This window comes from Nanorana parkeri, unplaced genomic scaffold, assembly GCF_000935625.1.
Source record: "Nanorana parkeri isolate BGI_ZX_2015 unplaced genomic scaffold, ASM93562v1 scaffold820, whole genome shotgun sequence".
Lineage (NCBI taxonomy): Eukaryota > Metazoa > Chordata > Amphibia > Anura > Dicroglossidae > Nanorana > Nanorana parkeri.
In genome coordinates this window covers 509,346-533,554 of record NW_017307088.1, presented here as the reverse complement: position 1 = coordinate 533,554, position 24,209 = coordinate 509,346, and the positions used below count along the sequence as shown (strand labels likewise).

At 44.6% G+C, this 24,209-nt stretch overlaps 1 protein-coding gene across 1 annotated transcript; it reads right to left on the bottom strand.

Annotated features, from left to right (window-relative positions):
* Window positions 1-1,639: 1,639 nt before the first annotated feature.
* Window positions 1,640-22,563, bottom strand: FADS1 (fatty acid desaturase 1). The gene is made up of 13 exons (XM_018565180.1): window positions 22,292-22,563; window positions 21,934-21,952; window positions 16,850-16,960; window positions 16,568-16,765; window positions 14,028-14,129; window positions 13,585-13,713; window positions 11,694-11,754; window positions 11,523-11,599; window positions 10,707-10,804; window positions 6,829-6,925; window positions 4,445-4,524; window positions 4,240-4,365; window positions 1,640-1,835 (listed from the first exon to the last, which is right to left on the bottom strand). Exons 1-13 carry the CDS (start codon window positions 22,444-22,446, stop codon window positions 1,784-1,786), a joined length of 1,305 nt encoding a protein of 434 aa, XP_018420682.1. The 5' UTR covers window positions 22,447-22,563; the 3' UTR covers window positions 1,640-1,783.
* Window positions 22,564-24,209: the final 1,646 nt, after the last annotated feature.

The window sequence follows — 24,209 nt, the reverse complement described above, 5'->3', positions numbered from 1 at the left end:
GATCTGCATACGCATTCTAATTCAGTGCCTGAGAAAGTATTGAAGCAACGTGCATTTTTAGGAGGAGAGGTCAGCAATTGCAGCCTACATGCTCTCCAGCTACATGTTTCCTTTAATAGATCGCTACACGCAAAACCGGTCTTTCAATTTTTGGTACATGCTGGCAAGTTGACTCACATGGCATCAAAGAAAAGTTGCAATTAGGGATGCACCGATACCAGTTCAGATACCAGTGCCGATACTTGGCATTTTCATGAGAACTACCAGGGTTGCAGCAGTTGTAGCTGGGACCTAGCTCTGGCTCTCCACCACTGTCCTAAAATCATTAGTCACATGACACTAAACAAAAATGTATCAGTACTTGGATCTGTAAGTACTTGGATATGTATCAGAACTTGTACTTGGAAAAATGGTATTGGTGCATCACAAAATCATACATTAGAACAGAGATGTACAAATCCCAGGAGCTCCGTGTGCTCCTTACAAATCACAGCTGCCTCCTAACTTTTGAATTTTTCTCTAGTCTAGTCTTGGAGCTGGAAAAGTATCTGTACTTGTACCGATCTGTACTTGATATGTGAACATCCCTAGTTGCAATCAATGCCTTTGTACACTGCGCAACCTGACTGAGCTCCCCGACGCATTTCATGACGACCAGCAATTTGAGTTAAGTACTTTTTTTTTTCTTTGTAGTGTTTGAACTGGCTAGAGATCATCCTGCTATAGTTCTGAGCTCTGCATTAACATGACTCTCTTTCTTCTACATTCCTAGTAATATAAAATGAATGAAAAATCAGAAGCGTCTACGGTTATGTCCATGGCAGGTAGGTGGACTCGAGCAATTCAAAAACTTGTCACTGGAATCCCCAGGCAGATAAACTGGTGTGGTTCAAATCACCAGCGTCTCCCAAAAGCAGAAATGCCAGTTTTGGGTGCACTGAACCTTCAAGGTGATATTAACAGTTTTTGATATGTCTTAATCAGGAACAAATAGAGCATTAGATACGGTCAGCCTCTGCCTTTGGCTGCCACAAGCATACAGATAGTTCTTAAACTGCACAGCACATACATTATCTAAGTAAACTTGCTCATACAACAAATGTGGACAACATCACCTCAATATTAAAACCAGAAAAGTCAAGGGCATAAAAAAGTCAGGTCCAGTTTTTTTTGGCGCGTTGGGGGGGGGGGGGGGTTAGGGGTCTTAGGGAGCAGAGATTATGATCCACACACAGTATAATAAAGAACTGTACACTTTGGATATCTTAAAAGTAAAAAGTCTATGCTCATATACTTCACAGACATATACTCATATTATTCCTCAACTATGCTTCTTAAATATTTTTTTACCTATTTGTATGTTTTTCCCCAACAATCATAAAACATTCCTATTATCCTATTCCTTCTGGGTACAGGCAGCTCAGAACTGTTCTTACATTTCATAAACATTGAAAGTCATTTTATTGGCTTTTACATTGTTTGGCTTTCCACTAAATAAGTGACATGTCATGGCCATCCACTGTCCATTGTTGCACCCAGATTATGCACAGAAGGGAAGATACTGGATAGAAATATTAGGGTCTAGCCTTGCCAGGCTATAATGCATTCATCTGTCATGATTGTGAGGGGCTAACATTACAGCTCTGCAGGGTTTCAGAGGTCCGGGCTGATTACGTAGCAGAGTGGACACTAGAGGAATGTTGTGAAATACAATGTTCTTGGCAGCAATAGTTCCCTGGGCTTTCTTATACCTCCGATGTTCATCCGGTAGACTGGTGACTCCTTACTTGTGCAGGTACGCATCTAGCCACAACTCCCCAGACTCCTTGAGGGAACTGCAGGACACACAATGCAAAATAGGTCATGCATATGCAGAGAACCAGTAAACATACTATGCGTTATGTTCTGTTCCCATAACCATATAAAACTTGAGATATTTAGGAACTGCATTTACATTTGCTTACGTGCATAACCTGTTTTATGAGAACAAATTAAGCCAGGATAACAGGGCAGGGAATCACTAAGCGTGATACACAGTGATATATACCAAAAGTCTTAAAGTGTGTGTCGCCCAAAGTTTATTATTACATGTACGTGTCCATGTTCATTTTTCCTTAATATATTAAAAAAATAAAACCCCCAGTGGTGAATAAATACCACCAAAAGAAAGCTCTATCTGTCCCCAAAAAAGGGTATAAAATTCATTTCAGTACAGCGCTGCATGACGGAATAAATGTCAGTTAAAGTACCGCAGCGCTGAATACTGAAAAATGGCCTGGATGGGAAGGGGGTTTAACACCGCGGATGTCAACTGGTTAAAATGTAAGCTGTTCCCCCTTTTTTAATAGTTTGCAAAGAAATCCCTGGTTATCCTGCCAGCCCCCCGCTTTGCTGTTGCAATCTGACCATGTAAAGCAGATTTGTGCTGGCCTGGTCAGTTTGCAACTCTTAGATGGCTTCTAGGAGTTTCAGGACACCATGCCGATGCACGGCATTCCTGTATCACCTGTAGCTAAGTGACACTAAACTCAGGAGTAAAATCTTAAAAATACATTCAGGTACCCTAACTATTAACAAAAATGTATCTTATTTGTGTATCACTCGGCTGTAGATCTTCCAATCATCTCTGAATTGGTGCTGACATTGTCCTTCCTTCTGGGGGGTGGCAACTTTTGTTCCCCATGGTCCCTGTGTGTGTTGTAAAGTAGTTACCGCTCCAAGCTCACTCCCGTGACGGACTACAATCTCAATACAAATCAGTAAACTAAGCATGAAGTTTTATTCCATCACGGGAACAAGCTTGGAGTGGTGGCTACTTTACAACACACACACAGGGACCATACAGAACAAAATTAGTGATTGACATACATCTGCCAACCTGCAGAGATGACTCCACATTGGCCTGGTTCAGTTTTGCAGCTTGTGATGCCACCTGGCCGTTCATCAGACAATGAATCAGCATCTTCACATATTACACATTGTCCAATGACCAGGCATGTAACAGAAGCTTCAAACCCGAAATATAAACAACAATTTCATCCAACTGGATATTCAGTGTCTTACAAGTGTCTGAATCACACGACTGAAGAATAGAGAGTCCCTCTGCACTCCTTACAGCGTTCCTGAAATTGTAATATTGGTGCTTGTAGTGACAATCACGGATGGCACCCTGCACATCAACAGTACAGAACAGGAATCACCAGCACTCAATAAGTAGTTTTCAAATAGTAAACCTCCATTTAATCGGACATAACGTCACAAACGAAAGAACCAACGTTTCGGGGCTGCACAGGGTCCCTTCATCAGGGTAACAATGTGACCTGATAAGGGGCCCTGTGCGGCCCGAAACGTTGGTTCTTTCGTTTGTGACGTTATGTCCGATTAAATGGAGGTTTACTATTTGAAAACTACTTATTGAGTGCTGGTGATTCCTGTTCTCTACTGAATCACAAGACTGGCTAAACAGAATAACACATTCTTTGGCGAGTCAATTTGCATATATCTATTTTCCCACTTTAGGCCCCGTTCACATTGAGCGATTTATCGCACGATTTTTGCAGCGATATCGCTCATATTTCCGCACTATATCGCTCTATGTAGCTTCACCAATACATTTCAATGTAGCTGTTCACATCTCGTCGCTCAATGTCGCTCAATATCGCTTGTAGCTCGTCGATGGTAGCTTGTCGCTTCTACATGACCCTTTTTTAGAGCGATTTTGAGCGATATTGCTCCTGATTGCATACAGCCCAATAGGAAGATGTCGCGCGACACGTCGCTCAACGTCGCTCAATGTCGCTCAATGTCGCGCGATTTGCATGTCGCTCAGTGTGAATGGGGTCTTAAAGGGTTCCTTTGTCCACCTGCAGATTTTTGTTGCCTTCAACTATTGTATCTATTCTGAAATGTGTATGTTGTCACATGGTAACTTTTTATGGTGCAGCTGATGGCACTTTCTTGCTGATGTGAGGAAATTAGTTTATGTGACAGTTGCCAAACAGTGAGCAACTTGCATTACTTGGGCCAAAGGCATCAGCCAAGTGCCTAGTAGTGACCAAGTTCCTCTGAGTTCACCCAAGCCCATTCAAAACTGTGACCAACACCTCCTCTTACTGGGCTAATCAATGGCGGTAGTTGTGGCAGGGGCATTCCTGAACTGGGTTTGCACCAAGCCTCAGCTCATCACTTGCACTAAGTAGTCATATTCTAATGGAAAGATCTCAAGGTAATGTAACTTACTGAACTATATCAGCAAATGCAGTAAACAGTGGTTTGGACTGGTATTCGATGCCATACTTCTTGCAAAGTGAGTGGACCAGAGGAGCGACCTTCCAGTAATTGTGTCTTGGCATTGTGGGAAATAAACTGAAAATAGAAAGCGATCATTGTTAATAGTGTTATAGGAAGTGTTTAAAACCGCTTCAGCCCCTTCTCATATACTTACTGATGTTCAATTTGAAAATTGAGATGTCCGCTGAACCAATCGTTAAACAGAGACTGGTCCACATTGCATGTGGCTTGCAGCTGGGTGAGAGAGGAGAAGAAATAAAGTACAGTGCTATGGAAGGTACTCATCAAACATTATCAGGGCTGTAGATTACTCTTTGGATAATCAATGGTTTCTGCAAATCTGAGCCTTCAGGTACCTTGACAAGTACCTAATAACCAGTGGCGGACCTAAGGAACAAAGGGCCCTGGTGCAAGATTTTTTTTTGCCCCCCCCCCCCCCAAAAAAAAAACCCACAAACACAGCGCTCTCCTCACCCAGCGCTCGGCCGGCTGTCACACTTTCTCTCCACCCCGCTGGTACACAGAGCAGCGCCCAGCAAGGAGGAAAGAAAGAAGAGATGCGTTGCTGTATCGGCAGAAAAATGGCACTTTCGGCATTAAGCCAAAAGTGCCATTTTCGGCCAATATGTTTTGGTGGCCGATTGGCGCAGAGAGTGGGGGCCCGCCGGCCGCTGGATACCGATCCGGCGGCCGGCAAGTCCCACCATCTATGCACAGGGACTGTGCTGGGCCCCCCAGTGCCGGAGCACCGGCGGTAGTTCCGCCACTGCTAATAACATTACAAATGTTTCTGTATCCACCACAGTTTTTTCTATGGCTCCCATTTGTGACCTTCTTCTGCAATGTGAAGTGTTCGGTAAATACAGCTGCTGGAAGATCACACTAATCTCTATAGGTAAAGGCTCTGACTATATTCTTTGATATTTTGTTTCATTGGATAAATACACTCACCGGCCACTTTAGTAGGCACACCTGTTCAATTGCTTGGTAACACAAATTGCTAATCAGCCAATCACATGGCAGCAACTTAATGCATTTAGGCATCTCAACGTGGTGAAGATGACTTGCTGAAGTTCAAACCGAGCATCAAAATGGGGAAGAAAGGGGATTTAAGTGACTTTGAACGTGGCATGGCTGTTGTGCCAGACGGGCTGGTCTGAGTATTTCAAAAACTGCTGATCTACTGGGATTTGCACCCACAACCATCTCTCGGGTTTACAAAGAATGGTCTGAGAAAAATATCCAGTGAGCGGCAGTTGTGTGGACGATAATGCCTTGTTGATGTCAGAGGAGAATGGGCAGACTGGTCCCAGATGATAGAAAGGCAACAGTAACTCCAATAACCACTCGTTACAACCAAGGTATGCAGAATACCATCTCTGAATGCACAATACGTCCAACCTTGAATCAAATGGGCTACAGCAGCAGAAGACCACAACGGGTGCCACTACTGTCAGCTAAGTCCAGGAGACAGAGGCTACAATTCGCACAGGCTCACCAAAATCGGACAATAGAAGATTGGAAAAACGTTGCCTGGTCTGATGAGTCTCGATGTCAGCTGCAACATTCAGATGGTAGGATCAGAATTTGGCGTAAACAACATAAAAGCATGGATCCATCCTGCCTTGTATCAACGGTTCAGGCTGGTGGTGGTGGTGTTATGGTGTGGGGGATATTTTCTTGGCACACTTTGGGCCCATGATGCTATCATATCAATATGCACCAAAACCTCTGAGGAATGTTTCCAGCACCTTGTTGAATCTATGCCATGAAGAATTAAGGCAGTTCTGAAGGCAAAAGGGGGTCCAAACTGATACTAGCAAGGTGTACCTAATAAAGTGGCCGGTGAGTGTATATCGTAATATTAAAAGGAGCGTGCAGGAACAGATAACACAGTTACCCAAAACTGCAGTGGTCTTTCACAGGTCAGTTTATAATGTAGGAATAAACATAATTTGGTCATAAAAGATCAGTATGATGGCAAAATGCCAGATTATTATGACCACCCCATCAGTACTTCGTTGGGCCGCCTCGTGACTCCACGAGATGTTGAAAGGTGATGCGAGGAATCTGACACTGCACTGTTGCCCTTCTGTTGTCTTGTACCAGTCTTGCCACTCTCCGTTCTGCCCTAACATTGACTAGTCGCTGACAGCAACAATTCGCACGTTCAGACCCAGATTTTCGGCTGACAGTCCAGTCTTTAAACATTTTAACAACAGCTGCTCTTGAACATTTAACGAATTCTGCTGTTTTGCTAATACTCGCTCCATGGCTCCGAGCGCCAACAATCATCCCACGTTCAAAGGCTGTTAAATCACGTTGTTTACCCATATCTTCAGAAAAAAAATCACTTCTACTGTCGTGCTAAACAACCTGCTTCCCTATTTATAATGGTCTGGCCCTCTAGCAACTTCAGCGCAAAATTATAGCTAATTATAGCAAATTTGCCTACAAACGTCAGGTGGTCATAATAATCTGGCCACTCAGTGTATAGTATATCTATAGAAGGAAATATAGACAATGATTGATGGTTACCTGTGCCACAAGCCATTCCTTATTCTGATCGTAGTCTATGTTCATTGGAATGTGGTTCATCTGTGTCACCCACACAAACCAGTTACTCTCTAGGAACCTAAAATATATTAAAATACATTAGAATCATATAAGCATTACCTTTGCCATTTGATCAAGCTTTCCCTTGACATATTAACATATCAGAGAGAATTTGTATACTGTTATTTATTGTGCAAGAAAAAAAAATGTTAGCTCAAAGCAATGACACCATGCAGAAGTCATTTAAAGCTCAAGAAATAATAACAAAAAACACTACAAAACTCCTCAAACATTATCCCAAAGGCAACTAATCACAAAATAACCCATTGGCAAGATAAGCATCACTAAATATGATAGGGGGTCTACCAAAGAAAAAAAAAGAAATACTGTAAATCCATCAAGTTTATTTTATGCAAATTAATAGTAAAACAGAATGGGATCTATAGCAACATTTTTTTTTAGTTGTGGATAGTGTAGGTCGGCTTTTCTCAACTATGGGTCCTCCTGAGGTAGTTAAGGGAGAACTATGGGGTCAGTATTTTTCCCCATAGTTCTCCTTAGGGTAACGGGAGGACACAAACTAGCGTCCTCCCGTTACCCTAAGCTCAGTATACCGCGAGCTACAGCTCGCGGTATACTGAGACGCCGCAGCCGGAGCGGATCCCAACATCGACGTCGAGATCCACCCAGCTGCGTGAGTGACAGCTGGCTCTGCCTATCTAGAGGCAGAGCCAGCTGTACCCGCCCCCTCCCCCGTCCGTTCCGCCAGTCAGCGCTGGCAGATCGGAGCGGGGAGAGGGGAATCCAGCCCCTCCCCCTGTCACGGCAGAGAGCCGTGACAGGATCGAGAGGTGAGCGAACCCGGTATGTGTTCGCTCACCTCCCGATCTACTGAGCCGACCTGTGACAGTCTCATTGTCACAGGTCGGCTAGAACTATGAGGTGAGTGGAAATCACTCATCTCATAGTTCTCCTTTAAGGGTTTCTTGAGCAGTCCCTACTAATGTAAGTAGTCACTTCTACACTGACCAGCAATGTTAGTGGCAGGGCTGGTTTTAGATAAATTGGAGCCGTGGGCCCTGGGGCTCTCTTGGCTGGATTACTGCAGGCCCTCTGACACAAACCCCTTCATAGGGTACAGAATACTCTACTCCTTTGCGTCTTTCTACCTTTCCGGTTTAAATCACCTAACATTTACACAGGATTTCTGTAAGAGTTCATAGTTAAAATTTAAATAACATTTGCAATATTACATCATGAGTATTTTTATTTTGTGGGATAAAAACTAAAAAACTAATATTTCCCGGAGCACCCATCGGAACTGGGGCACCACACCCCTAGATTCAATGCATAAAAAGAATTCCTTCCTACAATGACGTAATATGTTTTTGCATTTAAGTGTAGTTTTTGACATTTCAAATATCAGGAGTGGTTCACATACCTATCTGTAACTTATTTTGAGCAATTTGGCCAGCTATGCATATAGTAGTATCATTATGAGAGAGATGTTGGATACATTTTGGATCTATCTAGAGACATGTGGCAACTTGAGTTGTTAATGACACGGGAGATTTAGGCCTTGTTCACACCAAGAGCGGAGCAGGTGCAGACCAGATCAAAACTGCGTCCAATGTATTCCAATGGTATTTTTAGCTCCAGTTTACATCGGAGCGTTCAGTTCCAGAGCAGGTAAAAAAACTGCAGCAGGCCCTATTTTACCTGCTCTGCATCTGCTCTGGAACTCATCAAAAATGCATGCAAATGCCTGGAACGCACTGAAAGCCCATGTTAAACTAACAAAAAATTGTTGTTCTTTTTAAACCAAAAACGGCCCGGAACGCATCAAAAACGGGGCAAAACCCAGTGCACTGCGTGTGCAGAAACCTGAGCGGATCTGCTCTGCATTTGGTGTGAACAAGTCCTTACGATTTTGATACAGTTGATACATTTTGTTTTGAAACTCTGAAGTTGCTAATATGGATGGAATGCACTGAGGATTTTATTTCTCTGGTCCATGGATGTGATTACATTCAGGCTTATCTTTATACTTTTATTTAAATCCATATATACAGATTTGGACCACTACCTATGTTTTTTAGAAGATTAATGTTTTGGATGGCAATATGGTTTACATTGTAACTATTGTAGGAACTCCAGGATAGATGTGCTATCCCCTTTGATCTGCCGCCGGTGTGTTCTCTTCACCCTTTCTCCTTCCTGGTGAGTTCGAGTCCACCAGAGATGCGGACTCATCCATTCATCCATTACCTAATTTTCTAAGATGTATGTATGTATGGAATTGGGTTTTATTATAATGTTGATATCCACCAATGTGCAATATAAACCATTTATATATTTATTACTAGAATTGTCTCAGTTGTGGACTCATTTATAAAAATAGACATTTCAAAGATGGCTACCTCCAACAAACTTCCTGATGAAGCTGTGGCAAAACGAGGGCTGGATTAGTGCTATCACAGATAAAATAATGACTAATATGATTGCCTTGAAATGATGTAAAGATATTGCTTATGAAATGCATGACCCAAAATATGAAATATATTGCAAATATGTATATCATGTATTGGCACGGAGTCCAGGGAGGTTTATTTATCCAATCATCTATTTTTGTAAACTTTTTAGATAAAATGAAATGTTTTAAATTTTATTTATTGAGATAATGGAATAAAAACTTTTTTATATATTGGACTACCCATTGTATTTTATTAATAGGGTTAGCTATGTTATCCCACATTCTTTCATAGACACTTTTAAAGCCCCATTATTGTGTTTTTTATTTTGTGGGATACAAGAAGAGAAGAGTCGGAAAAGTGATTGGAGGGAAAACTGGAGTGACGGAAAGTTGTCAAAGGGACGGATTTACGGTGACACGCGAATAATCAAATACCATGTTATAGTTTCTATTAATTTAGCGGTCACATTTGTGAGTGAGTGCAGAGTAAATCCACAGTGGAGAAGGTTGTAGGATTAATAAAGAAACAAAAGAGAAATGGGGTGGTTATTTACTAAAAAAATGTAAAGACATTTAAATGGACTAACACTGTGTATTCGTTGCATTGGTTTTCTGTTTCTTATTTGCAAATATTATGTGGAAAAGGTGGTGGCTATTAATCAGGGGTCCCTAAAAGTTTTAAACAAATGGCCAGGTTCCTTCACACTGTTCTGGGGCCAGACTGTGGTCAGTGGGGGTAAAACAATGCCCCTGCATTAGTGGTCAGTGGGAGCCAAAAATTCCCCTGAGTTAGCACAAGTGAAGCCGGCTTCCTAGCAAATCAGAAAGCCAGGAGGCGGGTCATGACATGCGGCCTGGCTTCCTGATTGGTCAAGAAGTCAGGCTGCATAGCGACAAGTGAAGCCAGCCGGCTGCCTGGCTTCATTAACCGCCTGCCTGGCTTCCTGATTGGCCGGGAAGCCGGCTCCATCCTCCCTCGCGCCACTGCCGGTCTGAGAGAATCTCTCTCTGACCGGAAGTTTCGGTATTGGCTAAGTATCGGAGCATTTGGGCGAGTACAAGTACTCGCCCAAATACTCGGTATCGTCACTGAAACCCGAACCGGTGCATCCCTAGTTGCTTCCATACATTTGAACCCACAGGTTTCCTTTAGTTTGCTGCTAAGAATTTCCCTTTATGTGGTGCTGTGTTCTCAATGCTTGAAGCTTTCTCCTATGACATACAGTAGTTGCCTTTCAGAAAAGGTGTTTTGTTTTCCCGTGCTTAACACATCACAAGTAAAACTCAGCTCGACAACACATCAGCTACAACATACAAAAGCCTGAGTCACCAGTAACTCATATCATTCTTCATCTGGCTTTTCTGAACCTGTAATGTATATACGTACCTGACTAACATAAACATGCTGATTGTGCCACCAACCCCAAGTAGCGGGAAATAACAAAAGGCAAACCGCACGTAGAATGTAATCATCCAAGCCAAATCCTGGAAGGAGAAATGAGTCAGTTGCAATCTACTTAATGGGTTAGTTCACCTTTTCACAAAACATAAAAAGGTGAACTAACTCACATCACCCTCCTCACCCTCAAGACCCCACTGCACTTAGCTGCTTAGATTACATACTTCGCCACCCATGCTGGCAACTGTAACGGATCACACAATTTAAAGCTTCACTACACAGCCCCGGAGGCTGTGTAGCATCCAAATGCTAACAACGGTGAGCAGTCATTGGTCAGTGCCGGTATGTGACCTTGCTGACCAAATAGAATCTCTTCCGAGTCGTCTTTCTTCAGGGATGGCATCTCGGAATCTGAAGAGATCACTATTAGAGACAGCGCACCTTTGGCAGCATGATGATGCTACACAATCTCCAGAGCTGTGTAGCGTACTTTTCTAGCGTACGGCCTGCTACAATGGCTGGCATTGGTGTTGAAGTATTTAATCTAAGCAGCTAAGTGCAGTGGGGCCAAGATGGGGAGTGTGTTGTGAGTTAGTTCACCTTTTCATTTTTTATCTTTTAAAGTCTCATAAAGAAGGCCTGCCTGTATTGCCCATAGCAGCCAATCAGATTCTCCCTCTCCATTTCTAATCTGCTGAAAAACACAATAGGGAGGTGGTGATGAGTTGCTATTGGCACTACGTACAGTTCCCCCACACTGTTTCGATTCAGCTATAAAATTTCCTTTAATTAAACTGTACTTACAGACCACTGCCTGCGCTGGACAGCAAAGTAGAAAATGTACCACTGAAAGTAGAGGGGAAGCAGCGCTGGAGGACCAACTACAAAACAGAAAAAAAACAGAATTGTCATGCTAGACAGGGACTGGTCCATGATCACTTAACTGCGGTATGCCGGTAATGTATGTATACTCACTCAGAAAAAAGTACTTGTGCTGGTGATTATATGGCATATATTTCTTCTTTTTAATTCCAAGCTGTGGAGAAATCAAAGCAGAACGATAAGCAACAAAGACCAAAAGAATCTAGATTAGCCATGAAGAAGGTATCTAAGCATTCCCATGTCACAATCAATGATATAATCAGGTTACATGATTTGGTATCCTTGACCCCTAACAATCCATGTTAAATCCAATTAATATGATGTCACATATGTACTACAGTATGTTGTATGCAGTGTGAGCACTTTTATCTAGTATGTGTTCATACATACGCTTATTGGGTGCAAGGTAAAAGCAGGGGCGTCCCGCGGCACGTGTGCAGTGATGTCATTGCGCATGCGCGACCATCTAATTGATGTCTGCGGGTGGACGCCGGCAGAGAGAGGAGGGGACGTTCACCCGGCGGAATTAGGTATGCCGCTGTGTCCCCTCCTCTCTCCTGACACTGTCGGCTCTCGGTCAATGACTGAGTGCCCGACTTTTTAGAGGTGGTGACACCAAAATGACTGTCACCCCCCCCAATGGTGTCACCCGGGTGCGGGCCGCACCCTCCTTGTGACGCCACTGGGTAAAAGGCATCTGGATAAAATCTGACAGCTGTGATTGCAAGCAAGCCAGGTTCATAACAGAGATATGAGTGATGTTTTTTTCTGACTAGATATTTTTCTGCATCTAACTATTTTGTTAATGCAGTATACTTATGAAAGGAGAAGTATGGGGAGAGTGCACATACCCTCCCTGATGCTTAGAGCTGGTTTTGAACACTGCAGCTGTCTCATGCCGGTTCTAGGATCGAGAGCTGACCAATCACAGCTCGGTCTGTCAGCTCTCTGTCACTGCTCCCAGCAGATTCCAGTGACTGTCAGTCACTGCCCCTGGCAGGGATTCCCACCTCTCCTCTCTGCTCCTCTAGCGCTGGCTGGAGCTACAGATGTTTACAAGTTTTAGTTTCCTGCAGAATCATCTGGTCCCCTGAGCACTGGTCCTGATATACTGGGGTGGCTCATTTCCCTTGCAGGGTCCTATGGAGCCACCCTTGTGTGTGCTAGTTAGCTTTCTGTGTCTCCACAGACACAGCAAGGCAAGTCACTCCCCTGCTTCCTGCTCCACCCTCATCCCTTTCTCAAGCTAGTATATGGATAGTTGCTGGAGAATGCTAATCTTGTACTCAAGAGGAATTTCAGAGAAAGCAGAGCTGAGAGAGTTGGAGCTGTTTGGAAACATGATGACTGTAAGTGCTTGGGCAAACAAAATAAAATAAATACTGTGCTGGGTAATGTATATTTGTTTGATCTGGATTCATTATTGAAAAATGTTTGAGAGTTTAATACTACTTTAAGCAATACAGCTTTGTCAACCACCCGTCCAAGCCGCTGAAAAGACAATAAAGGAGGGGCAGCACATTGATAATGTAGCCCTGTGCTCGCTTCTTTAGTAAGCATGTTCACGGTATTTGACAGCACTGTGCAAAGTAACAAGAGTCCTGACTGGTTGTCAGTCATGCCTTGCCCTGTCCCAGTGTGAATGCTGATGTGCAGGGGTATTCTTTATTATAAAGATAGATCCAAGTATAACAGTTACATGTAAGAAAATCTATTTTTACATGCATAGCTGCAATAAATATTTTTTTAAATTTCCGCCTAGAGTTCAATTTTAAACTTCTTAAAGGCACATTCTACCATTCTCTAAGGGTGAAGAGTTTGGAGAAGGCAGGAGAGCTGAACAATTTAGGCCAAAATAGCTGATTTGGAAAAATTATCCAATTTCAGCTCACTTTCCAGATCAGCTGTTGTCCTGGATTGTTCACCTCTCCTGTCTTCTCCAAACTCTTCACCCATCTGTGAATAACCCTGTATATGTTCTTACCTCCACTGATAGCTTCTTTCCCAGCGCAAAGAAAAGTGGATGCATATTAATATCCGGGTCCTTGCGAAAGCAGTTGGGTTTGGCATGATGCTGGAAATGCAAGTGATTCCACCAGCTGGCAGGCGCACCCTGTGCCAGGAAAGAGAGGAAATTACACATAGAAAGCATACAAAAACAATCAGAGATGGCAAGAGCTTGAATATTGGGGATGGGTGAGCTCATGAAAAAACACAAACAGCATGCATACGAATTATATACACTGACAGTATGAAAAGCAAGTTATAGAAGATCTACATGAACATGTAGACAGTAATTACTGGAAAATTATCTACAAAGAAAGCAATCCCCATCAGAAGACAGACAGTCAGCAGACACTCAGCAAGTGCATATGCAATGTGTTATTAATACAATCATATTGTTTATATAAATTAGATCACACTCACCTTCAATTGTCCAATCACAAACTGATGTACTATGTGGTTCCACTTTGATTTGCTGAAAACTGACAGGTGGCCAAAGTCATGTTGCAGCCACCCAGCCTGAGCCTGAGAGAGAATGATGAGATAATGTCAGTCAATGCCAAATGTAAAGAAAGACACACATTGCTTCAAATGATGACCTACATGATGATCAGCTATACCAAACGCCAGATTCCCATCACTGGGGTGCCCTGCCAGGATCCCCTCTATACACAGCATATCTTATTTTACTGGTCTTAGCCTGGCTTAAAATAATACTATTTTTTGTAAGATGACTATATTACTATATATAACAAGGAAAAGCAGACTCTTTGCTTCTTCTGTCTACAAGCACACAACTATGCCTACTGGTAGACTATACTTCATTAGTCCAGTAATTCTGCATGCCCCAGCAGTGTTACGTTCTATGACAGACAACCTAGACACCCAGAGATAGATGAAGTTTTGTTCAGTTATTTTATGACTAACAATGAGACATCTAGAATGCATTACCTATTGATTCCATATGGGCACTGGGTAAAGGGGAAGTTCCGGGTCTGACCCATGTTGTATATTATAGGCCATAGGACAGTTCAGGGCATCACAATGGCTATTCTTCACCTACATCATCTTTGCGCACTCAATAAGTGCTTGTTCTTGGGAATTAATTGAATGTGGGGGTCCAATAGTTCTCCTTGCTGACTATGTCTGCCATAGCAGGGACAATATCAGTTTCAGTATTTGCATGTTTCATATGTAGTACAAGGTTTTGCAAACAGCAGCAGTGAAGCCTAAAAAAACATGTGTAAGTGTGCCCAAATTAATGGAGTCATGGAGCTCTGCCCACCTTACACAAAGTCTCACCCTCTTTTTAGTGCAGAGGTCACAGGGTTGAAGGCACCGAAGGCTTACACTAAGCTTGTCTGATACTGGCTATGCACTGAGCGAATTTGGGCCAGTTCATCAATTCGCTCAGTGGGTGGCCTTGTCTGCTGCCTCCTGCCTGACATCCTTCGAATGAAAAATCGATAGAGCCGGGCGGAAAATTGTTGGACGAACATGGTCTGTATCCATACAGATGCAGGCACTCTTGAGGTATTTTGAGAACCAGCAGGGGGCGACTGTTCGTATACAACAGCCGCAGCGCCGTTTAGCATGGATGGGGGAATCTGTTAGACTTTTTATATTCAGCCTGAAAGCTAAACAAAACAATCTACTAGTGTATACCCAGCTTTACAGAACTTGACTAGCATAGTAAATTATGTAACTGATAACAGGAAAATTCCATATTCGTTTTACAACCACCCTGCAGTGTACCAGCTGTGTTCAAGTAAACCTGTCATTAGGGAATTACATGGGATGCCACCGCTAACCTCATGAAGAACTTCAAAAAGTACTTTGTATAAAAATAGCTCAAATACTCGCTTGACTTGAAAAAGAGCTAGTGTGGGCTCCCGTGATAGACTATAATTTCAATACAAATGAGCCAGCTGTTCCTGCCCCCTCCCAGACTCCGTGGGACATGAGAGAAGAGGACAGAGGAGTCAGCGCTGGATCGGAGACCCGCACCAGCGCTGGAGGGACATCTGAAAATTGCACTAAAGAAGAAGATGATCGGATTAAGAGGCATCATTTAAGGTAAGTCCCTACAGCAGGATTGGGCAGGGGCAAAAAAAGTTTGACTTTAATGTCCCTTTAAATATACCATTGAAAGTGTTTTTTTTTATGTGTGCATTCAGGGGCGTAACTAGAAATCACAGGGCCCCATAGCAACATTTTGTATGGGGCCCTGTGAGTTCTAGTTACGCCCACCTGATAACCCAAACAGCCCACCTAAGGGTGACCCTGCAGAGCCCACCATAGACTCTCTGGTAGGCTGTGCAGGGTCTCAGGCAGGCGGTCAAGCCCTCTTACCTGTCAGCCCTGATCCTCTGTCCGCCTCCTCCACGATCGACTACTCCGTCACTGGGCCCCACCTCCTCGATCGCCGGGCCCCGCCCCCTCGATCACCGGGCCCCACCCCCTCGATCACCGGGCCCCGCCTCCTCAATCATTGCCGATGATGGCCCCAGCTAGCCACCTCCTGCGAAGCTGCTGGTTGTCACCAACTCAGCAGCGGATGTGAGAAGGAACGGAGCGTTCCTCCTCACAGCCGCCAGTGACCCAGGCGGCCCGCATGGCATCAGGGAGATGTCCTGGCCGGGCCCCGCCGTGCCTCGGGCCCCATAGCGGCCGCCTGGGTCGCAATGGTGATTGTTACGCCACTGTGTGCATTTATTATTCTTTTTTTAAAGTAGAAGTTGTCTTTAAGTTTTAGATTCAGTTGCCATTTCATGAATGGTGATAGGAAATCTGCACACAACCATCATGAGTTTGTGTTGCAAAGTAGTGATGACATTTGCTGAGCACCTGATCATTTAAATGACAAGAAAACGGCATATGGGATCTGCTGAGATTAGCGCCCTGTCCTGAGGTTGTAACTGCTCTTTCAAAGTCTGAAATAACTCCATACCCGTTTTCGTTACCTGAACAGTGCCTAGGATCAGAGATGTGATCAGGAATGGGATGAGCGAAGGGCCAAAATAATACAGATTCAGCCAGGCCAGTACATCCAGCAGCAGGATGTGCAGAAGAACTCCAACGAAAAATAACTTATTTGGATTAAGGAGACCCATCTGCTCCACGGTGGAGCGCAGCGTGCGGAAATCCTCCACCATAGCCGCCTGTGGGAGACAACATCAAACATCAGAGGCAGACAAATTACAGGGCAGAGGAATGCTATGCCAGGGAACACAAGGGCTCCATACATTTTTGCTGGGCTCCATACAAGGCTGTCCAGGCGCCAGTTCCCCAATCAGCAGACATTTCATATGTTTCTGTACCAGCTCCTTATCAATGTGGAATGCAGTGAACGGATCCTGGAGGAGTGAGATAAAGAGATACAAATATTTCTAATATATCTACACTGACAAAGTTCATACTTATATGATGCAACGTTACATTTATAGCCATTGTGAAAATGTGATTTTTGTATCCTACCAATTTGGGGAAGAATGACTCCTGCGTCAAAGGGCTCCTGCGTCAAAGGACACGTAAATGTACTAGGTCTGCTTTGGTCAGTGTATGTGATTCTTGTTGCTGTAAAATGCACCCACTGATAACCAGTTTGCCTAATTGCAGATGGCCAGGCCAGTGCCCAACTCAGTCCCAACGCAGAGACGAGGTTAAAAAAGCCTTGCTTTGTATACGGCCTTTTTCCCACCAAGGCGCTGTGTTGTGTGCATCATTTTAGCGCAAAGAACACAGAATTTAGCACACGCTATCACTGATTCTCAATGGCAACCCAATGCACTTCCCGCCATAGTGTATGCATTACTTTATTTTCCTGCCGCACGACAATGCAAGTTTTGGGCTAACGTGTTGTGCAGCGCGGCAATGCACGCTCACCGGGAAGTGTGTTGGGCTGCCACTGAAAATCAATGGCATCACAACATACCAGCGCGCAGTACTGTGAGCTGTGTGATAGCTTGCGCTAAATGCACAGTGTGAATGAGCCCTTATGCCTTATTGCCCACTCCAGCAGGCTCCCTCCACATGTGTGGCTGGCCCCCCTAAGCGTCTTCTTGAAGAGGCATCGGCCCACGGTTGCCTGCTGACATCATCACATACAATGCAGGGCCAGTAGCTCTGCATTGTACGTGAGCACAGCGAAGGCCCACTCACAACTCGGAGTGTCAGAGAGAACTTAAAGAGGAACTCCAATTATTTTTAACATTAACCCTTGCAGTGGGGCTACCCCGCACTGCAAGGGTTAACGGCTCATTTTGGTCCAGGGACGGCATTCAGAAGATACACCCACCTAATCCTTAGAACGCCGGCGGTGAGCACTCACATCTCACCATCTTACCCTCTGTGTTGTGGCTATAGCATCTATTGCAGGCGAATGGACTGTATTAGATGTCATGAAGCCAGCTTAAACCACTGGAAAATGGAGGAGAAAAGGCTGCAGGAACCGGTCTAGCAGCCAGGCGGGATTGAGGATCATGTAAGTATATTTTTTTGCAATGGTTTATTTTTTACATTTCATTTCTGCTTTAATTTAACCCTTGCAGTGCAGGGGGGCATTATTAGGGGCAGTGCAAGGGTAGATTTTAAGCTCCCATGAAAGTTGGCGGTATTTCACAAAGGTTGTGACCCACCGTTTCTACATTATAAGAATAGGAATAGTAGTTATATTGTTCGGGGAGCTTGGAACAGTTACTAAGAAAAAACGCTGGCTGATCATCTTTATGACCTGCTCATGGTACGCAAAAGAGGAAATGCTTTTCCCTTTAACTGTTTCATTACTTTCTGATAGTTACAATATACTTATAACATCGCTATCACGCAGCTCGGAAACACAGGCGTGCTCTTTAACTGCATGAGGCGCTTGCCTTTTGTTATGGAAGGGGTTAACCTAAGCTGGATGCTACGCTCAGTCTGAAAAACACGAGCTCCACCTCTGGGGGATAAAGAGGAGGAGATGTCAGCGGTGGGGAAGTGGGCTGAGCAGACGGTGGAACCACAAAGCTGCACCAATCCAGTGAATGGATAGGAGCAGCCAGAGCAGAGACTAGCCAACACCTGACATTGAACAGGATGAAACATACGTGTGATATCGGCACCGAGCATACGTGGACGGGAACATGCTGACCTGCTCTCCACGTTTTCCCTGCTCAAAAGTTCACAAAAAATAGATTTGAATACAACACATATCATAACACAGCAGAAGACACAATAAAAAGTTGTAGTAATTGTAATTCTTATATAGAAATGTAAATACGTGTCACTAGTATATAAAGACACCACACAATTATACTCCATATAAAGATTGCGCGCTCTCTTCCTGTTGCATGGTGGCGATCGATGTTGCTTCCATTATCTTTCCTCTGCAACAAATGTATGATTGCCAGTTTCCTGTCCACGGTATTATCATATTCAGATATGTTTCCTTTTATATAATCAGCATGCAGCAGAGGCTGTTGTTCCCTACTATTGGTCAGTCACCACACACGTTACAATCTGATTGTACAACCTCCTTCAGATCTACCAACAACTTTGCAGTGCAAGTGCCTGCCTGATTGTATGCACATTGATTGGATAGAATAGGTAGGTCCTCATATTACATCGTTTTGGTAAACCTAAATTTGATCCTGCAAAGATTGTATGGTCAGATTGTAACGTGTATGGTAAGACTGGGGACTGACTGCAACATCTGGTCAACAGATTCGGCAAAGGGCAGTGCTTTATAATGTGTATACAGCAAATCTTCCCCCATGATCATAACTTTATCCCAAATACCTTTTATTATAATAAGCTCCTGATCGGCTGTGCAGATAGCTAAATACCATTACTGGCCAGGTCATATTAATGGAAACCTTCACTCATCAGACCTGCAATCCCCCTGTAATAAAAATTTGTTGGTTTCCTTTCTACTTTCTGGACTGGTCCCACCCCCCGCCACCATGAATGGCGTGTTCTGCTCCCACAACCTCCTGGGATACCCCCCTCATATATCCATGGAAGCTAGGAGCAGGGACTCACCTGTGGGAGGACCTGGCCATGCGTCATGGGGCTGAGTCAAGAGCCCAGAAGAGACAGTCAGCGCCCAATGATGTCACAAAAGAAGATGGCGGCGCAGCCCATGGGATGTGGCAGCGGATCCATGCAAGCTGTAGGAGCATGGATTTACAGCAGCTGGTGGGAGGTCCTGGCCCTACATCATCGGGCTGAGTCAAGAGCCCAGAAGAGACAGTCAGCGCCCAATGATGCCACAAAAGAAGATGGCGGCGCAGCCCCTGGGATGTGGAAGTGGATCCATGGAAGCTGTAGGAGCATGGGTTTACAGCAGCTGGTGGGAAGACCTGGCCATGCGTCATCGGGTTGGGCCAAGAGCCCGGAAGAGACAGTCAGCGCCCAATGATGCCACAAAAGAAGATGGTGGCGCAGCATGGTGGCATGTGGCAGCGGATCACAGCAGGACAACGCCAGATTTGCTGGTCTGGTGAGTATGTTTTCCGCTAAGAAATTAGCCATCGTCCTGATATTGACATAACTCCTACTAAGTCAGCAATGGACGATATCCAACCCTGAATGCTGAATGGAGGTCAATGACTCACTAGGTAGTAAAGCAAGACTAAGGAGCCCATCGCCTTCACCTTTAAAAACAAAGGAGTAGATATTTCTATCATCACAGCCTCCCTTTGCATAGGTGTTATTTACCTCATCATAGTAAGACTTAAACTCACCACACACATTACAATCTCCTTTAGATCTACCAACAACTGTGTAGCACAAGTGCCTGCCTGATTGGATACAAATTGGATAGATTAGGTAGGTCCTCATATGACAAAGTTCTGATACATGTAAAATTCCTTGTACAAAGATGATACGGTCAGATTGTAACGTGCTGGGCAAACTGTTAGCGTTATATAAATCCTGTATAATAAGAATTGTAACGTGTATGATTTCTGATCCGTGGAAGAATCAGGAAAATGGGCATTCCTAAAATATCAGCATACACTTGTAATCATTTTGCCTAATACATATTAGATCGTTGGCCTTAATAGCTACAGTATATGGAGATTAATTTCCCCATTTTACCCAATTGTAGAAGGTTTCATATTTGATGGTTTTTTCTTATTAACAATGACTCCCAATATTCACGTGTTTCCCAATAGGATGATTGGGATCTACTCCTGCAGTCCAGTGAAACGTTCTTCTTCCACAGAATATATGCAATAGGAACTGAATGTTGTGCCTTGGATGAGAGTCTACACCGATCATAACGTGAAGCTGGGGCATTGTGGTAAAAGGAAACTTGGGTATTATACTTGGATGGTTTTATACTAATCCAGGGGAGGACAAATTAATATGGAATTTTGGGGGGGCCAGTCTGTCCAACTCAGGAGCCAGCAGGATCTTTTTCAGTATCCAACTCCATATACACCAACTAGAAACAACCTCAAAAGTTAGGCACCGGCTGTCATTTTTAAAGAGCACTGACGACCTGGCTCCCAGGATTTGTCCAGCCCTGCACTAATCTGAATCTGTCTTCTGTGATTATAAAATGTATTATCATCATATCCACTCCATTCGCTTTGATTACATTACTGTTTGCACCCGAGGGATTCATTTACTTCATAATAATACTAATATATGTGCATTGTGCCGCCACTTGACAGGCCTGCGGACATGACCGGGGGTGGAATAATTGTATTTCAGGCCCCGGGCTGTTTCCGCTATATGGGCCCACTGCCAGTTAAAGGGGATCGTGCATGAGGCAAACAGGAATCTATGCCTGTCATCTGACATGAAGTGTTCACAACGGAAGTGGAAGGCAGTGTTTGAGTTGGATCTTACGCAGGTCTATACTCTTTGCAAAGACAGATGTGATGGTGACAGAGCGTGTAGAAACAATGCTCCCAGGTATAGGCAATGCGCACCGGCATCCTCAGATCGAATCCCACCAGGACACTAACTGTATGGAGTTGGCATGTTCTTCCCATGCTTGTGTGCATTTCCCCCGGGCACTCTGATATACTCCCACACTCCACAGACATGCTGGAAGGTTAACTGTCTCCTGTCTCAATTGGCCCTCTATGTATGCATGTGAGATAGGGACCTAATGTAAGCTCCTTGGGTGCAGGGACTGATGTGAATGTACAATATGTAATGTGCTGTGTAAGTTGATGGTGCTGTATAAATGCCTGTAATAAATAAATGTTCTATGTCTTGCCTATGGTGATCTGATCATTGTAAAGGAAGCCGTCTCTGACAGTAAGAAAATACCATTGCTGCTTGTGATTAAAGAAAGTTTAGGGCCCATTCACACCGGGTGCATTGGGGTCACTTGGGAGCCTTGCCCAGCGCATGTCCAACACACGGGGTCAGTTCACACTGGAGTGTGGCGGTGGTTTGCACTGAAAAAAGTACGGCATGCAATATGTTGCAACGCGAACCACTGCTGCGGTGAACAGAACTGACTGAAGTGTCGCTTGTGACATTTCAATAAAGTTCTAAGAATCAGCGCTACTCCTCCCATCGCGTTTGTTTAGTGCGGTTGTTGTGAACAAGCACTAAAGACTTGCAAACCTGTTAATGTAGTGCAAAGCTTTTTTTTTGCATCCCTATGGGTGATGTGGGCCCCCTGGATTTCGGGGTCCCTCAGCCGCCCATTCTGCCAATATTAAAATCCACCGCTGGATTTTTAGTGGCTGATGACCCGGTGTCCTCCTGGGTGCTTCATGCAGAATCTTGTGATGTCATACACTTTGCGTTTGATGACCAGCCATCGCTCCTCGCGGGTGCACCGTTTCTGGACCTCCTCCCAGGTGTATTGAGTAAGTTCTCCCCCAGATCCCATCGTTTTACCTCCGCCCACCCTATGGACACCTCACCTGTAACTTTCACTTGTCGCTTTTTAGATCAGCGCCCCAACACGTCGTCACTTGACAATGTCCATGCATACACTTTACCTGCTGCACTCTATAGGCTGTGTACAGGAAATGAATGAGCAGTGCACACTGTCCTATATACAAGGTGTACCAGAAGCCAGCACATTCAATGGATACATATATGACATTCCTCTATTACTCTCTATATATCTGTCCCCTCCATTACTGAACTCCTCCCGCTCCTCTCTACAACCTGCTCATCTCTGTATGCGTGCACTGCCTGCAGCTCCTCAATGCAGCTTCACAGCGCTACCTCTCCCCTCCCTACGCCCGGGAACCCTGCTCTGAGCTTCAGCACCAAAACCTCCTGGACTGCGGGGCCATGACACGCCCTCATCAAAGCCTTCCCCCTTCCCCACTGGCCACCGCACCAGGCTATCAAGTCTCAAGCTTTCCAAGGGCCCGTACCCTTAGCGCTAATTGGTTGAACTGCGCGAGTTGAATGACGCAAGAACCAATCCACAGAGGCGGTTGTTCTTTGCAGCATCAGCTCACTCCCGTTATGTGGAATCAATGTAGCGAAGCTTTATTTAACTGGACAACGGCAGTGATTAGTTAATAGGCGTGTGTAGTGAAATAATGGCGCCAGGTGGCAGTAGAGATAGCTGTCTGTCTGTGATGGTCCAGTAAGGAGAGCTGAGTCTGTTCTTATCTCACACACACACGTTACAATCGGATTGTACAATCTTTACAGAATGGGGGGGAATTCTTAAAATAATGGAGCAGAGAGAATCTGGAGCAGTTGCTCATGGCAACCAATCAGCCTTGCTTTGAAAATTAAAGAGAGAAGCTGATTGGTTGCCATGGGCAACGCTCCAGATTCTGTTTGTGTCCTCTAGTTTGTGTCCTCCCGTTACCCTAAGGCCCTTTTTTTATGGATCCCCGCTGCCACAGCCCATACAAGCGGTGGAGAGCAGCGGGGATCCAGGCCCCCCCAGTGCCGCGGGCCCCATAGCGACCGCATCGGTCGCTATGGTGGTAGTTCCGCCACTGGTCACAAGTGACATTTCATTCAGTTTTATGGGCACAGTGGGGTGCGAGGCGGTTGTTTAACGTCGCATCCTACTGCCTTGAAAAAAGTACTGCATGCGGTAGTTTTTTTTCAGCGCACTCCACCGCGTTTCACTGCAATGTTTGGTATAAGAGCTGTGCTGGTAAAAATGGCCAGTGCAGCCCAAATGAATCTGGTGTGAATGGGCCCCAAGCTTACCTTTCTGACCAGGTTTCAGGTTACATCCATATTTAGGGTGTAACATGAAACATCCTTTGCCCCCCCCTCCCCCCACTTACCTCAATTATGGGGCTCTTCTCCCTGCAAGCTGCTGCAGTTGTTGGCAGTGCATAGCTCCACCCACACAGCCGCGGCATTCGTTCACAGATCCTTTGTCAGGATCTGTGAATAGAGATACTACGGCAGATACTACCACTGCAGTAGAGGTATTTGTAGCTTCAATGGAATACAAGTGCAGTGACATCACCATTGACACTTCCTCCTATCAATGTTGCTGAATGCAGGGATCTCAAGTCTCCCTGATGTTCAGGGAGTCTCAGTCTTTTGGACAGCAGCTCCCTGATGTCCGCGAGAGAGGCATTTTCTCCCTGAAAGGTTTACTCGGAGTAAACCTTTCCGGTAAGATATGAGGGGGGTAAAGTTTCAGAGTGAGGCTTGCCT